At 41.7% G+C, this 13,162-nt stretch overlaps 1 protein-coding gene across 3 annotated transcripts in view; it reads right to left on the bottom strand.

The window, feature by feature from the left end:
• sb:cb288 (uncharacterized) overlaps nt 1-11,653 on the bottom strand; it is a 40,013-nt gene extending 28,360 nt beyond the window's left edge. Inside the window, exons 1-2 of one of the 3 annotated variants that reach the window (XM_051931897.1) lie at nt 11,478-11,614; nt 10,316-10,497 (exon numbers count right to left, since the gene is read on the bottom strand). In XM_051931897.1, the coding sequence (XP_051787857.1) occupies nt 10,316-10,450 (135 nt within the window). In that variant the 5' untranslated portion in view covers nt 10,451-10,497; nt 11,478-11,614. Of the gene's footprint in view, nt 1-10,315; nt 10,498-11,477 lie in introns of all 3 variants that reach the window. The other 2 variants (XM_051931888.1, XM_051931903.1) reach the window with 2 other exon arrangements.
• Nucleotides 11,654-13,162: the final 1,509 nt, after the last annotated feature.

Genomic DNA, 13,162 nt, shown 5'->3' with positions numbered 1-13,162 from the left:
GGCAGTTTCATGTCATTACCACTAACATGACAGGTCAGTGAAACTGGTATTGTATAAGCACCAAGTGCCATGCTTTCAGTTGGTCAAAGCGGCCTAGTTAAAGATTTGTTTAATGTTAGCCGCACTACAACGTGTCATATTTTTTTGGTCAACTGTATGTGATTAAAGGAGCCAATGATGCATCTGTAAATGAGAGCAACGCTGTGATTTGTATGGGCTGTGAATAGATGCTGGGATTCCGTTTTGGTCACCATCTTCCTAACATATAAAAGTGGCTCCTCAGAAGGTTCCAGAGGTTGTACGCTGTAATGTAAAAACTGCAAAGACCTGTAAGGGGGGATGGGGGGGTGGGATGCCCCCATAATCTTGCCCCAACACAAATAAGCCTGCTTATGCAAAATGCCTTGCAATTATTCATAGAAAATAAAAAAGCCATGTCAGCACAAAAATACAAATAAACTGTATATTTTCTACATAACTCAATCTACGCATAGCAATAATATGCTTACTTTTACCCACTCGTTTATACTTTGTTACTGCTCTGTGTGTCATCTCCTAAAATAATTGCTGTCACAACAAAGTCCAACGCTCACGGTTATCAGTAAGAAGATCTCAGAGTAGCGACAATGATCATAGGTGTGGTGCACATACAGATGCACTAATGTTGGATAATGATGGGTTTCGCATGTAAGGCTGGTAAACAGAAAGTGCTGATACACATAAAAGGTGATATGCCACATAAGTGCACCCCACACTCTCTCAATAACTCACAGAAAATCTTGATATGAAACCAGAAATCGAAAAACTGTCCCCTTCATACTCCTTTGTTTAAAATAAATAAGCAAACAAAAGGCTCACACTAAGTGTCATATCTTGAAAAAGTGGGGTGGGGGGGGATACATTTGCTTGTTGTTATATATATATATATATATATATATATATATATATATATATATATATAAAAAATAAAAAAGAAAGAGTGAGGGACAGACTGCTTTCTTAAACTTTACATGGGACCATTTGCTCCAAGCTACTGGGAAAAAATATCGCGCTACCAGTTACGTAGATAAGGCTTGTTAGGAATACGGCACATGCAGATGGTGTATTTATGGACAACAGGGACATACTGGCTACTTAACCTTAACACTGGAAAAAAAAATATGAAGATTACTGGCTCCCTTAGACTAAAAGTGGCTTTGTGGAAGACCCGGAGACACAGACTGCTTTACGTTTAACTGTGGTCAACCTTTGAAAAAAATTACACTTTGCACATTTGTCATGAATAAGCTAATTCAGTCCGAGACACACAGTTCCACTTTGATTTACCAGGGTCACAATTCCATGCAGCAAACGTGTGTTCACCATGAATGTGGATGTCTTATAATGGCCTAAGATGGTGTTGTACTTCAGAGATACAGTAGTCTGGAACCCTGTTACGCTTGGTCATTTGTGTTGGTATGAAGTGTATTTAGAAGACTAGTACTTGTATGGATATTTATTTTTTAATATTTCCTCACCTACCTGGCCCTGTGCCCACCTCTAGGGTCATTTGTGAAAAGCTAAGACAAGTCAACTGTGTGTATGAGAAGACTTCACCTTACTAATCAAGCTAGTGGTGCCAAAACAACATGATGTGCATCCCGCAAAGAGACCAACTGAAAGAGTCGTGTGACCAAGTACGTGTACAAATGGAGTTCTTACTAGGCTATGACCTACATTACAGTTAACACTTGGCACACACAAATGTAGCACAAGTGCTACAGCAATGAAGGACATTTTGGCTGTCAGTCTTCATTTTTCACGGACTTCGACCGGTCTTTTTCAAAGTATAATTAGTTTTCTCTATGGTGACTCATTTTGTATATTCTGCATTGTCAATATGGTGGCATATTCCAACCTTTAGACTCATACATGGTAGAAACAATTTGCTGTGTTTAGATTTTGTTTAATTTTGGAATTGTACTTTGTGTTTTCATAAGGCAACATAGTGTGCAGCATCACTGTATTTACTGTTCTTTAAATGAGTTAAGTTATAAAACTGAACATGCAATATTTATATCTATACCGTATATCTCTGTCTCTCAATATTTATATTATTGTGGCTTACACGGTGTGGCCCACACTCCAGCCCCAGAATATAACTCCCAAACACAATGGGCCACAAACCATTCTTTTATGTACAAATACCTTTTTTTTGCAGATTTTCTTCAAAACACACTTTTTCTCCTTTTCCTTCCCCACCCCAGATGAACACCACACCTGGCTGAAGAGGGTCTCTTTCTAAAAACAAGCTCAGAAGTTTGAGCGCCACGATAACTGGGGAACCTCTTTATGGTCGCTCCCTCCAGTGGCTCCGAAAGACCACAACAGGGCCGCCTGTTCAGACTACATACCCGACGCAGCCGAGTATCTCCACAACCAGAGCTATACTGACACCCATTGTGTTGGAGGAACAGCTTATATTGCCCTGTGAGGCAGTCTTCCAATGCCCCTTCATTATTCTGTCTATACATCCAAGGAGAGTACCACAATGCATCCCACCCATGCCCTCCATTACTTTAACAGAGACAGAGAGAGAGAATGAGAGTGTGTGAGAGTGAATGCAAGTGCTGTACGTACTTATTATTTTGACTCAAGTCAAGTCAATTTGGGGAGCAGCCACAGGTACAGTGTGTTGCCACACTCACCACATGACGAAACAGCTCGGGATCCCAGTTGGCAACCCCCCTAGGCAGACACACAGTCCAGTCCCACCCTCTGGAAATGATCTTCTATCTGGCACAGCCAGATGTTACGTGAGCGACCCCTTGGCCTGGTCCAATCGACTCCTCAACAATGATGATCCCGAGAGCCTGATGACCTCGGGGAATCGCACCACAGAGCTGTAGTGTCGTAACTGACGCTTCCTCACAATGCAGATAATGTGCCTCATTCGAGACTCCATAAGCAACCGCTCATTTCACATAAAGTCAAACCAGTGGTATCCAAGGATTTTCCAGAGAGGTACAGTACCAAAGGAGTCCAGGCTTCGTCTCAGGTTACTGGATAGCATCCATGTCTCACAACCATATAGCGTATGCGACAGCCACGTAAAACAAAGCCAAACAGTTGCCTACATTTTCAATCCACAGTGTAGGCGAGTCACTAGAGGGTGTGCAGTTTGTCCTTTAAATGAAGGCCATCATCTACAGGGTGTGTGCCTTTCACTTCAGGTTCAGTCACCCAATTATAAACCTGGGTGTTCAATTGTTTCTCCAAGTTGAATACATGTAGAGAATTACAAATCTACTGTATATGCCGACTTTGCATCCCTTAGTTTAATCAAAGCAGACAATGAGAAAATGCAGGCCGTGATGGTCCAAAAATGAACTGAGCTAAAAGAGAAAAGTGCATTTGAGCATTTGTAGTTATTTTTAAAAACACACAGTAATTATCTGCAAGGATTTTAAGAAAATTCAAGAAAGTGCAATTCACTCAACAGCTGTCATTAAAAAAGGCAAAAAATGCAATATGCCAATGTGTAGGGTGAAAGAAATGCATTGTTAAGACTTGCTTGCATCATCTGCATAGTAACAAAGATATTTGTTTAGAACAAACGTTCATTGACCTGTCTGTGCTAGTCACAGGCCAGATAAGCATTTTGCCATAAAAAACTCCACCATAAGCAACGGAAAATGTACTGAAAGACATAATGACTAGTAAGCTAGAAACTCTAAGTAAGGGAGGGCTGGTGTTAAGTGTGTAAAAGTCTACACAACAAAGTTAAGAAAGCTTAGGCTCTCTAATGAAGAAAATCCCACAATATGGGAAAACATTTTCAACATCACCATATTCCCCGCATTCTGCTACTAAAACGAGACCTATGCAGGAACCAAGGCACAGTATGAGAGGGTCCAGACCACTAAGACGTGCACTAGAATGCCATCAAATGGGTCACAACTTCAGAAGGCAGCATGCAGGCAGTGGTCTCATTTACATTTACTTCATTGTCACCTTTATCAAGGCAACTCGCATTTATGATACAACTGGTTACATTTCTTTTGGTTTTCCAATTGTGGAGCACAGGCAGGTCAAGTGACTTACTCAGGGTCACCCTTTATCATTAGAGGGACTTGAACTCACAACCTGAGGGTTTGAAGTCCAAAGCCTTAACCCACTACACCACACTATCAGCCGTGGTCTCAGTATCTCAGGGATAAGTCTCTACTGGCAGACTCCATCACCTATGCAAAGAATTTAAGCACCGATGGGCAGCACTGACAACAGAGGGGGGGTGCCCAGGCAGGCAGTGGAACGGCTTCCCCATGGTGACACATGGCGAGTGGCCTGATACTCTCAGGGGGGTCTCAAACCCCCTCAATCCATTGCTTTACCACGGGCATCACAACACTGGACAACCTCCACTAAGGACCCAGCACTCTGGAGGACCATATTGGGGTGAATAATGGATCACCTAAGTAACTCAGCAAGTAAATTCAAGAGGAGAACCGTCACTTTCTTCCACAGTAGGTTTAAATGTGAGCCTGAATTATTTTTGACATTAGTTAACAGTACCATGAAAGGTTTTGATGCATTTAGAGCCAAAAAGAATTAGCTTTAGATAGTCTTTGATACCACACATTCCAAAAAAGTTTGTTATTTAACACGGCTCATTTCATATACAACGCCACAAAACAGAAATGAGTGTGTGTGTGGCTGTTTTCACATGCACACAGGATGGTCTAGTTTCTTATCTAAAACAAAATCTTCCAAGTCTAATCTTGACTATCACTGAGAACTCTGAAGTGTAATCTCTGGCTAGACAGCAACCTTTCAGAAGGATAAAGAGCATAAAAAGAATGGACAGATGGATAACATAAGCCAATGAGTGGGGAAAAAAATAAAAATCTACAGTGACTCCAAACTAACCATCTATCTGCACAACGGAAAAAGAGCTCACTATATAAATCTTCAGCATCTGAACTCAACAGCGGATACTCTGCCTGTCCAAAGTCGTGCACTCCTACCTTCACACTGTATAAGCCCAACCTCTCAAAGCTGAACTCAACATAATATTGTAGATTAGCCATCCCCCTCGGATTCGCCCGTGTAGTAGTGAAACAGGACAGGAGGAGGCCCCACCCAGCTCCCCACTCCTGACGTCACTCTTTCCCCTCCCCTCGGCCCGTAGCCTCTGTCTCGGATTAGCACAAATATATCGCTCCTGCAAGCTAACTATGATTCTTAGCGCAATGAGAGAAGTCGCAAAATCAACCCGAGCGTTCAAGCAAATTATAGAGAGAGAAAAAAAAAAACGGATCTAAATCCCTTAAATAGATCTCTCGTTTGCTAACTAAGCAGAGTTAAGGCTACGCCCCGAGGCAAACGCGTGAGTGAGTGAGGAGGGCCAAGCAGCCGAATGAGTCTCTCTTGGAGTCATGCTAATAAATCAGTACCACGAGAGAACTATGGTACTTAATGCGATGAGAAAGTCGCAAAAATCAACCAGAAAATTCAAGCAAATTATAGAAAGTACTTCTCTTGTGAAAAGCGGACAGGCATACAAACGGGTCTAAAAAACTGTAAGAAATTTACGCTTGTACTACGAAATGTTTAAAACCGTTTCTTAGCCTGCACCTATGGGCCACATTCCTACATTCCAAACCTACATTCCAAATTTCAAGTCCTCATGGTTCTGGAAATTTCGTGATATGCAAGTCAGTGGTATGTGGCTTTATATAAATTTTATTATACTGTATATACACATATATACATATATACAGTGCATCCGGAAAGTATTCACAGCGCATCACTTTTTCCACATTTTATGTTACAGCCTTAATCCAAAATGGATTAAATTCATTTTTTTCTCAGAATTCTACACACAACACCCCATAATGACAGCGTGAAAAAAGTTTACTTGAGGTTTTTGCAAATTTATTAAAAATAAAAAAATTGAGAAAGCACATGTACATAAGTATTCACAGCCTTTGTCATGAAACTCAAAATTGAGCTCAGGTGCATCCTGTTTCCCCTGATCATCCTCAAGATGTTTCTGCAGCTTAATTGGAGTCCACCTGTGGTAAATTCAGTTGACTGGACATGATTTGGAAAGGCACACACCTGTCTATATAAGGTCCCACAGTTGACAGTTCATGTCAGAGCACAAACCAAGCATGAAGTCAAAGGAATTGTCTGTAGACCTACGAGACAGGATTGTCTCGAGGCACAAATCTGAGGAAGGTTACAGAAAAATTTCTGCTACTTGGAAGGTCCCAATGAGCACAGTGGCCTCCATCATCCGTAAGTGGAAGAAGTTTGAAACCACCAGGACTCTTCCTAGAGCTGGCCGGCCATCTAAACTGAGCGATCGGGGGAGAAGGGCCTTCAGGGAGGTGACCAAGAACCTGATGGTCATTCTGTCAGAGCTCCAGAGGTCCTCTGTGGAGAGAGGAGAACCTTCCAGAAGGACAACCATCTCTGCAGCAATCCACCAATCAGGCCTGTATGGTAGAGTGGCCAGATGGAAGCCACTCCTTAGTAAAAGGCACATGGCAGCCTGCCTGGAGTTCGCCAAAAGGCACCTGAAGGACTCTCAGACCACGAGAAAGAAAATTCTCTGGTCTGATGAGACAAAGATTGAACTCTTTGGTGTGAATGCTAGGCGTCACGTTTGGAGGAAACCAGGCACCGCTCATCACCAGGCCAATACCATCCCTTACAGTGAAGCGTGGTGGTGTCAGCATCATGCTGTGGGGATGTTTTTCAGCGGCAGGGACTGGGAGACTAGTCAGGATAAAGGGAAAGATGACTGCAGCAATGTACAGAGACATCCTGGATGAAAACCTGCTCCAGAGCGCTCTTGACCTCAGACTGGGGCAACGGTTCATCTTTCAGCAGGACAACGACCCTAAGTACACAGCCAAGATATCAAAGGAGTGGCTTCAGGACAACTCTGTGAATGTCCTTGAGTGGCCCAGCCAGAGACCAGACTTGAATCCGATTGAACATCTCTGGAGAGATCTTAAAATGGCTGTGCACCGACGCTTCCCATCCAACCTGATGGAGCTTGAGAGGTGCTGCAAGGAGGAATGGGCGAAACTGGCCAAGGATAGGTGCGCCAAGCTTGTGGCATCGTATTCAAAAAGACTTGAGTCTGTAATTGCTGCCAAAGGTGCATCGACAAAGTATTGAGCAAAGGCTGTGAATACTTATGTACATAGGATTTCTCAGTATTTTTAATAAATTTGCAAAATCTTAAGTAAACTTTGTTCACGTTGTCATTATGGGGTGTTGTGTGTAGAATTCTGAGGAAAAAAATGAATTTAATCCATTTTGGAATAAGACTAACATAACAAAACGTGGAAAAAGTGATGCGCTGTGAATACTTTCCGGATGTACTCATTCATATATATATTATATATATATATATATATATATATATATATATATATATATATATATATATATATATATATTTATATATATTTTTTTTTTATAGAGCGAGAGAGAGAGATTTGAAACTAATTAATTAAACAAAGGGACAAGTCGACTCTTTCGTTGGCCCATAAAGCTGCAAGGGTGCTGAATGCTGCACACATGACTCAAAGTATGGCTTGACAAATGCAAAACAACAAAACAGGGAGGCCGCAGCAGTAATCAGCTCACTGGTTTTTTCTATGCATTCAGTTGTCTTTATGATGAACCTGAATTTACTGAACCAAAACACACTAAGTTTACTAGGAGGACTATATTCATCTAGTAAAAAAAAAAAAAAAAAAAAAAAAAAAAAAAAACAACTAAACATTCTTACCAAAACAAAATGAAACTATAGCAGCTAAAGCCTGGGGCACTTGTCACACAATTTAGTTTACCAAAAATAAGTCATAAACAACCACAAAACAAGGAAGTGTTTTAGGCTTTTCTATGCTGAGCTCTTAAATTAGCTGAAAATGTTTGCACTTATTTTATTTTTACTATTGCTCAACAGCAGTCGGCTGTCTTGGGTTGAACTTTACTTCTAAATACATGTGGTCATTTTAGCTTACCCAGTAACTGCTGAAATATCAGAAATTATGAAGTGGAACATTACAAGTGGAAAAAAATCTCTACACACACACAACCAAGAGCAACGGCCAGAGGCTCCATGGGTGTCAGACGCATGAAGTGGAGAGTCAGATTAATGAGCCAAAGGGAAAGCAGTCAAGGATCACCAGCAAAACAGCTCTGGCCACCTACAGAACACAACAAGGTTCGTAAAGGACAGCATTTCAGACGCACAATACCAAAAAAAAAAAAAATATTTGCAGTGAATTACAATTTTAAATTGTGTACATTACACAGGAGTAAAAATGTACAACACAACCTGAAGCTAGTGTTGGAGTGATGGCAAAGAACACACATTTGGGACAACCGAGGAAGACACTGATGACAAATCCCAATTCCATTTGTAGCCCCAAGTGCAACAGCTGAAGGTCTCTGGAGAAGTGCAGACAACTCCCTACGTAATGGACAGGCACAAGCAACTGAAATTTAGCATTTACTGAAATAAATTATTCTAATAGTCTTAAGAAATGGGAGAGAAAAAGAAAAGCTGGCAGTTTTCATCCATGATACTGAGCTGCATTCCACGCTCCTAAAAACGAAGGTGCCAGAGTGGCACTTCAGAGAGATGCCTTAGGGGAACCATTTTTGGTTCCCCAAAGACCCATCCACAAGAAGGTTCCAGAACCTTCTTTTATTTATTTAGGTCCATAACAGACTCCCATAAATAACAGTGAATAGTTGGTAACAGATTTGTGAAATCCCAAAGGGTTCCCAATTTTAAAATGTTTCGTGCAACACCACAGTCCAAGTCCAGGTTTACTAATCTGTTATGGCCTGATGGGATAACCTTCATATTTTTTCTAAATATCAGAAGGCTTTTCAAGGCACAAAGAACCAATTTCATATGCATAGACCCTTTCCCAGAATGAAATGGTGCTTTATCAAGCAACGGAGCTACAAGGAACCACACATCCATAAAATGCCACTAAAGATCCTTTATTTTAAAAAGTGTGTGCAAGTGGCTTAGCGCTGTGCTGCCCGTATACCGAACAAACCTGCAAACCCCTGTGCCGTCACACAGATGTGCGCACATTAGACACGGTCCTTTCTTTTGATAATTGCATCTTGCTTCTCATATTTAAGTGACCACCGCACAGGTACATCTTTAAAATGTCATTAGTCCCATGGAGCCCCCACAGCTGAATGTTTTTATTCTAATTTTCTAACCCCATGTCAGTCCCTACCTTAAGGAAACATGCCGTCTCCAAAGTCTCTCTGTATGGAGTCAATCCACCGCCATCAGACACAATTGACAGCTTTTGTTATTATAAAGCATGCACAGAGTTTAAACGCTTTTTCCATAAGAACGCTTGATCTTTGCTTACTTATATTTTTAATTAAAACAGCTGCTTGGCACAGATCACACAAGGGGAAACACTGAATTTGCTACTCCTTTTATGGACGCATTTGTCATTTGCACCTGTCTCTGCTCTGTGTTAACTGCCACGTTATTTAAAAACAAATTGGATGAATTTAAGGGGGCAGAGAGCCTTCCTATATAGAGAAAGACAAAAAAAAAAACTATAAAATTTACAAGTGTGTTTTATTCTCCCTCGATTGTCAAATTACACTATGCTGTATTTCTCATTTTAGAATAAACAGATCAAACAAGTAAACCTGACATTTATGTAAGTAATGGCAGAAATAAGCTTCTGGCTAACAAATAAATAAAAATAATACTATGACACAAGCAACCGTGCAGACACCGCAGAACCACTTTTGGGCTCCAGATGGCCAGGACATGGACTGTTGTGTCAATTGCATTCAACTGCACATTAACTACTCCAGCACGGGCAAAATCTTGTACCTTAGTCCTCCTCTGAAAGGAGCGGCAAACTCCAGACAGGATGCCAACTTAGCGGAAACATTACTAAGAACTGGTGTGTAAGAACAGACTTTCAGCTGGCCTCTGGAGAGCTGCTGTCCTCAGAGATTTTGTCTTACCACCCCCCACCGGCCTTCAGTTTGTGATAACCGAAATGTTACTAAAAGCCACAGAAGAATAAACAATATGAATGAAAACTGCAAACTGACTTGTTTATCCCTGCAGTGCTGGGCACAAGCCAGGGAGGTGGATTGAACTGGATGCCAGTCCATCAGCCTTCTTATATGCCTTCAGACCTGCCTGCCGTTTGATTGTGTGAAGAAACCTAAGTGCCCAGTGAGGCGGGAGGAATGCCTGGCAGCAACAGCATTGCCCATCTGCAGACACACTTTAATCGTGACTTACAGGATATGATACCCTAGTCAGCACTTCTGTGGTGGCTTTGGAATTTCTCTTCTGGTGGCTGTGATTTTCAAGTTGCTTGAAGAAAAGCTTCTGGTCAGTGGGTAGATGTGACATCTTCGGCTCCCCTATGACCATTTGATTATATCTAATATGCTGTGCCAAATCTTCACTCCCACTAAAGTCTAGAAAACACACAGGTATTTTGGTAATGTTCATTTTCAAAACTTAAATCCCTGCATTTGTTTTAAAAACCGACAAAATAAAGCAAAAGCAAGTATTCTGACAGTTAAATTGGAGTAACTGTTTGGTTAAAAACTTTACCGTTAAAATTAAGGACAGGCCTGCCGCTATTTCTTAACTACCCATAGCCAGCTAAACTGATCAGGGTGATTTACTAACTCCGAAGTGGGAAAAGGGGATCCTTCAGTAAACGCAGTCTTTTATAAGCCCATTCATTTTAAAGTGATGGCGTGAACGAAATTTTAAATCACTTCGCAGTGTAGTGCTAATTACATTGTTAAGTGCCCGAATGCATGGCGTGAACGTTCAACAGCTGATAAAGCAGAATCATCGAGTGTGTAGCTGCCAGAGAGAACGAATAGTGAATTTCACAATTTGAGAAAAAGTTGCTAATGCGAGTTCAAAAACTTAAGTATGGTTTCCTTTATAAAGCATTGTTGTTAATGAAGGGAACAGTTACTTTAGGAGATGATCAAGTGTAACAGACGGACTATCAATTTCAGGCAGTAATTCGCAACAGCTGCCATCAGTTATCATATTTTACTTAGTTATTAATTCGTCATCTCATATCTCAGCTTTAATAAGACAAGCCAGCAGTATTTTAATGAGTTTAAAATGAGAGACAGGGAACGCCGTACCGGATTTCGGAGCAGGCGCCTAAACTACGGGCAGAATGCAAATTAGCCAACAGTGTAAAGAACGCGCAGGTGAGCAGGGTCGAAAGGAGCACTTCGGCTCGCCATAAACATGCAGCTCCCACAACCTTGCAAAGCCGTACGTATACAAAAAGACACGTCTTAAAATATTTTAAATAAAAAAAAAGTTAAAAACCACTGTACGCCCAAAGCGCGACCAAACACAAAAGACAGCAAAAACGCTGTTAAATTTAGAATGCCGACCGCAAATGTGGCTACAGCCTTACCTGCAGTAACTGAAGTGCGGAACGAGTTCCGCTCGAGTTAAGAGACATCACCGTCACCTCCGTGCTCGTCCACGACTCATCCCAGCTCGACTGAAGTAACCAGCGTACAACACGGACCCTTAGCAGAACTGAGTTCGCCGCTGCCATCGCCCAGCCTCGTGCTGGAGGGCGTGGCACAAACCTGCTGAAAACGCCATTGGATTGGCTGCTGCCTAATCGATATTCATGAGACAGAAACCGCGCCCCTCTTTGTCCCACTCCTGTGCATGAAATAAGACGCAAGATACCTTTATTGTCACTGTACAATACAATAAAATATCGCTTGGTGCAAACCTTAGATAAAAGTATATAAGAGTAGATAATAAACATTAAAATATGAGAAGCACAGTTACTATTAACAATTCCAGATATACACAGAGTAAAAGTAAAGGTAAACGTAAGCATAAATAGATAAATAATAAATGAAGTAACAAATGAAGTCACAGTGAAGATTACAGTCAATGTAATGGTCATGAGTTCCACATGGTTCGTGTATAAGTGTATGCATGTGGTTGATGCAGAAGTTCAGCTCAATCTGTGGTGGTCTCTGTTACAGGAACGGGCGGTGGTCACCATGCATTTAATAGGCTCGTTGCTTTGGGGTAAAAGCTGCTCTTCAGCCTAGTAGTACGGGCATGCAGGGGTTTCTGAAGCGCTTGCCAGAGGGCAGAGGAGTTGGATCTTTACAAATGTTCTTTGCTTTTCTGCTGCAGTGGGTAGTGAAGATATCTTCCAGTGATGGCAGCTGAGTGCCAGTAATTCTCTGAGCTGTTTTGATGGTACGCTGGAGAGTCCTCCTGTTGTCAGAGTAGCACACTGTAATGCAGTACGGGATGACAGACTCTATGGTGCACCTGTAGAAGTTAACCAGCCGCTGTTGTGGGAGTTGTGGTTTCTTCAGAAAGTGAAGCCTCTGAAGAGCTTTCTCTGCGATTGCTGTCATGTTTGATGTCCATGACTCCTAAGAATCTGAAAGTGTGGACTGTCTGCACCCACTCACTGTTAATGCTTATGGGATGGTGACCACTCTTATTCAGTCTCCTGAAGTCCAGAATCAGTTCCTTTGTTTTCTTGGAATTGAGTGCAAGGTTGTTGTTCTGGCTCCAACTCTCCAGATTCTCCACCTCTTCTCTATAGGCTGTTTCGTCATTATTGGAGATCAGGCCTATCACTGTGGTGGCATCTGCAAACTTTATTATGATGTTAGTATCATGGGTAGGGTTGCATTCATTTGTGAAGAGGGAGTAAAGGAGAGGGCTCAGCACACAGACCTGTGGTACCCCAGAGGTCAGTGTTACCGATAAAGAGAAGTGCTTACCCATGAGCACAGTTTGTTGCCTGTTAGTGAGAAAATGTAAACTCCAGTTACAAAGGTCTGCATTGAGACCCAAGTTGTTTAGTTTGATAACAAAAAGTGTAAATGGTAGCAGAAGAATACAGGCTGGCAGAAGAACTATCTAGCTATATCAGGTTTGTATCAGACTATAAGGCAAACCAGATATTCGTAAGTAATTTGATGCTTTAGTCTTATAGAGCGCGGTCTTGTTCCTCTTCATTTCTTGTCAGTGGTGTGTGGGGTCGATGTGCCTCATTATCCTTATCCATACAACTTTGTCCTGCACTATCACCCTAGTCAGACCCTTTTC

Source organism: Erpetoichthys calabaricus, chromosome 1 (genome assembly GCF_900747795.2).
Source record: "Erpetoichthys calabaricus chromosome 1, fErpCal1.3, whole genome shotgun sequence".
Lineage (NCBI taxonomy): Eukaryota > Metazoa > Chordata > Cladistia > Polypteriformes > Polypteridae > Erpetoichthys > Erpetoichthys calabaricus.
Note: the sequence above shows the minus strand (reverse complement) of the source record. Positions and strands in the feature narration are given on the sequence as shown.